A 3,895-nucleotide genomic window follows, 5' to 3' on the forward strand; every position below is an offset into this window, starting at 1 on the left:
CTATTAAGCAAAAAGTAGAGAAACTCTTAGAGGCTGGTTTCATTGAAGAGATATAGTTTCCGGAGTGGTTGGCAAATCCTGTAATGGTAAAGAAGGCTAATGGAAAGTGGAGAATGTGTGTGGACTTCACTGATCTGAATGATGCATGCCCAAAGGATTGTTTCCCGTTACCAAGGATAGATACATTGATAGATGCGACCGCTGGTCACGAGATACTGAGTTTTATGGATGGATTCAGTGGATACAATCAGATCAAGATGCATAAGGATGACATCCCAAAGGTATCATTCATCACTGACTTTGGTGTTTTTTATTATCTAGTTATGGCGGTTGGTCTAAAAAATACAGGAGCTACCTATCAGAGGTTGGTGAATAAAATTTTTAAGGATCTTATTGGAAAAACTATGGAAGTTTATGTTGATGACATGTTATTCAAGAGTCTGGTGAAGATCGACCACATAGCCCATTTGAGGGAAGCTTTTGAGGTCCTGAGATATCACAAAATGATGCTAAATCCTGCAAAGTGTGCTTTCAAAGTTGGATCTAGAAAAAATTTGGGATTGATGGTCTCCAAGAGGGGAATCGAGGAAAATCCTGATAAGATAAAGGCAATTTTAGACATGGAGCCTCCAAAGACTGTCAAAAATATTCAAAAGCTCACTGGAAGGGTTGCTGCATTGGGGCGGTTTATCTGCAAATCTGGGGACAAGTGCTTGTCATTCTTCAAATTCTTAAAGAAGGTGAAAGATTTCATATGGACTGAGGAAAGTCAGTAAGCGTTTGAGGGATTAAAGAAGTATACGGCTCAAGCCCCATTGTTGGCCAAACCAGCTCTGAATGAAGTTTTGTACTTATATTTGGCCATTTCAGAAAATGCCTTGAGCGTTGTATTGGTTAAGGAGGAACTTAAAGTCCAGAAACCCATATATTATGTCAGTAAGATCCTGCACAGAGCTGAATTGAATTATTCAACTATTGAAAAGTTTGCTTTAACCCTGGTGATGGTTTCAAGGAAGTTGCGACCTTACTTCCAAGCTCATAACATTGAAGTGCTAACGAATCAACCTTTGAGAAAAATTATCCACAGTCCTAAAGCTAGCGGAAGGCTGATTAAATGGGCTATTGAATTGGGAGAATTCGACATGAAGTATAAGCCACGAACGGCGATAAAAGCCCAGGCTTTGGTTGACTTCATGGTTGAATGTACCATCCCCAACCAAGAAGTCGGGGGGCAGGAAAGTACTGAACCTCAGGGTATGGAGAGGAAAGAGGATAATGAAGGAGAACAGAACAAGGAGAAGGAATATTGGGTTCTCTATTTTGATGGAGCATCAAAAACAAATTCGAGTGGAGCAGGGCTCGTTTTACAAAGCCCGGATGGTTCTTGATTGAATATGCCATGAAGTTAGACTTCCCAACCACAAATAATGAAGCTGAGTATGAAGCTCTAATAGCTAGCCTCAGCCTAGCAGGAACAATGAGGGTCAAGAACTTGAAAGTATGTGGGGATTCGAAGCTTGTCATATCCCAGGTCAAGGGAGAGTTTGAGGCAAGAGATGAAACAATGGCTAGGTATGTCCGCCTAGTAAGGGCTTGTGATGACTCAGTTCGATGAATGCCATATTGAGCACATTCCAAGGGAGGAAAATGCTAAGGCATATGCGTTGTCTAAGTTCGCTTCATCAGAGATATAGAAGAGCTCAGGAAGTGTGTACTTCCATGTTTTGAAAATACGGAGCATTGATGTTAAGCTTGTAGCCCATATTGGGCTGGGGACATCATGGATAGATCCCATTAAGGCCCATATTCAAACTTGTTGGCTGCCAAATGATGTGACTGAAGCACAAAAATTGGTTGTTCGAGCGTTGAGATATTCCTGGATCGATGGGATTCTATACAAAAGATCTTATGTGGTTCCTTATTTAAGATGTCTCAGACCTGATGAGGCATGTTTGGCTCTTGAAAAAGTACACGAAGGTTTATATGGGAAACACTTAGGGGCAGAGCACTGGCACATAAGATAACCCGTTTAGGCTTTTATTGGCCAGAGATGATGGCCGACGCCAAAGATTATGTTAAGAGATGTGATCGATGTCAGAAACATGCTCATGTAGTAAGGCAACCTCCTGAAATGCTGACTTCTATAAACTCCCCAATCCCTTTTGCTATGTGGGGAATGAATATTCTTGGACCTTTCCCGATGGCTACTGCACAAAGAAAATTCTTGATTGTGGCTATTGATTACTTTACCAAATGGATTGAAGCTAAACCTTTAGCCAAGATCACCACCAAACAAGTTGCACAATTCCTGTGGGAAAATATCATGTGCAGATATGGAATTCCCCGTATCCTGGTTACCGATAATGGAACAGAGTTCAATAATAAGGAGTTCAGGAAGTATTGTGAGGAGAATGAGATCGAGTTTCGGTTTACCTCCGTAGCTCATCCGTAAGCCAATGGGCAAGCGGAAGTGGCAAATTGTATAATTCTAGATGGGATGAAAAAAAGGATCGAGAAATCCAGGAATAATTAAGTAGATGAAATACTCCCGATACTTTGGGCTTACCGGACTACTTGTAGAGTTATTACGGGAGAAACACCATTCATGCTAGCATATAGGGCAGAAGCAGTTGTTCCTGTGGAGATATCGCACTCGTCTCCTAGAATCCAAGCATACAATGCTGAGGAAAATGAAGAAGGGCAAAGGTTAGCCCTGGACTTGATAGATGAGGTACGAGATGCAGTGCATGCAAAGATCGTAGAATATCAGAAAAAGGCCTCCTTTTACTACAACCTAAGGGTCAAAGAAAGATTCTTTAAGCAAGGAGATTTGGTCATAAGGAAGGTGGAAGCTTCTGGAGTAGGACAAAAAGGAAAGCTCGTCCCGAATTGGGAAGGGCCATATAAGGTTAAGAGTGTTCAAGGGAGAGGAACTTATAAGTTGGAGACTATTGAAGGAGAAGAAATACCCCGGACATGGCATGCTCAAAACCTAAAAGTTTACTCACGATAGTTTATACATACTATAGTTGTAACAAGGTTGAAAAGCACCTTGAAGTTTTGCTCGCTTAGGATTTCATATGTTATTAGACTATTATTTCAAATTCTAGTTCTACGAAGAATTATGTAAGGGATGGATCCCAAGAGTTTACAGTTAATAAAGTTTCCATAAACTTATCCTAGAACTGGTTGGCTCATCGCATGAATGTTTGAGTTTACTCATCTATTCTGGTACAAGTACGAGCAAATATAAGGGAAAGCTACGAAAAGGCTAGCAAACTAACTCCCATAAGATGGTACAAGTACTTAGAAAAAATGGTAAAAAGCAAGCAAACAACTTAAAATAACATAAATAATCCCTGAAGGGAAATAAGTTCAGAGTACAATTAGTTAAGATAAAAACAACAAACATAAAGTCTAAAAGACTAGAAATACTACTCCTCCATATTGGATCCATCCTTCCCCTGCTCCTTCTCAGTATCCTCCTTCTCAACATTAGCAGAAGGCTCGGCATCCTTTACAGGAGAAGATGAGGGAGAGGTAGTACTGGGATCGAGGATACATTCATCATTCCGGGGGGGAGTTAAAGAGAGCATTCAGGTTGTCTTCAGTCACTGGCTGTTCAGGACTTATAAAGTCCTTGGGATCTATTAAGCCAGGGTGTTTCTCAAACACTGCCTTCACAGCTGCTTCCCACCCTTGGGTAAACTGAAGAGGATAAAGACTCTCATAGGAATTTCCATGAGATTTTTAAATTTCTCAGAATCCATTTAGTCATCAATGATGGTTTCTTTGTCACTCCGGAGCTTAACCAGCTCAATATGGGCCTTGAACAGCTCCTCCCCCTTTTAGCTTCTTCTCCAAAACCTCATCCCTCTCCTTCCACTTCTTCATC

General features: G+C 40.9%; 1 protein-coding gene across 1 annotated transcript; it reads left to right on the forward strand.

Annotated features, from left to right (window-relative positions):
* The first annotated feature begins 563 nt into the window (after positions 1-563).
* Positions 564-3,013, forward strand: LOC141703238 (uncharacterized). Its single transcript, XM_074506813.1, has 3 exons — positions 564-768; positions 2,049-2,310; positions 2,581-3,013. Exons 1-3 carry the CDS (start codon positions 564-566, stop codon positions 3,011-3,013), a joined length of 900 nt encoding a protein of 299 aa, XP_074362914.1.
* The last annotated feature ends 882 nt before the right edge of the window (positions 3,014-3,895 follow it).

The sequence above is a fragment of the Apium graveolens genome, unplaced genomic scaffold (assembly GCF_009905375.1).
Source record: "Apium graveolens cultivar Ventura unplaced genomic scaffold, ASM990537v1 ctg6365, whole genome shotgun sequence".
NCBI lineage: Eukaryota > Viridiplantae > Streptophyta > Magnoliopsida > Apiales > Apiaceae > Apium > Apium graveolens.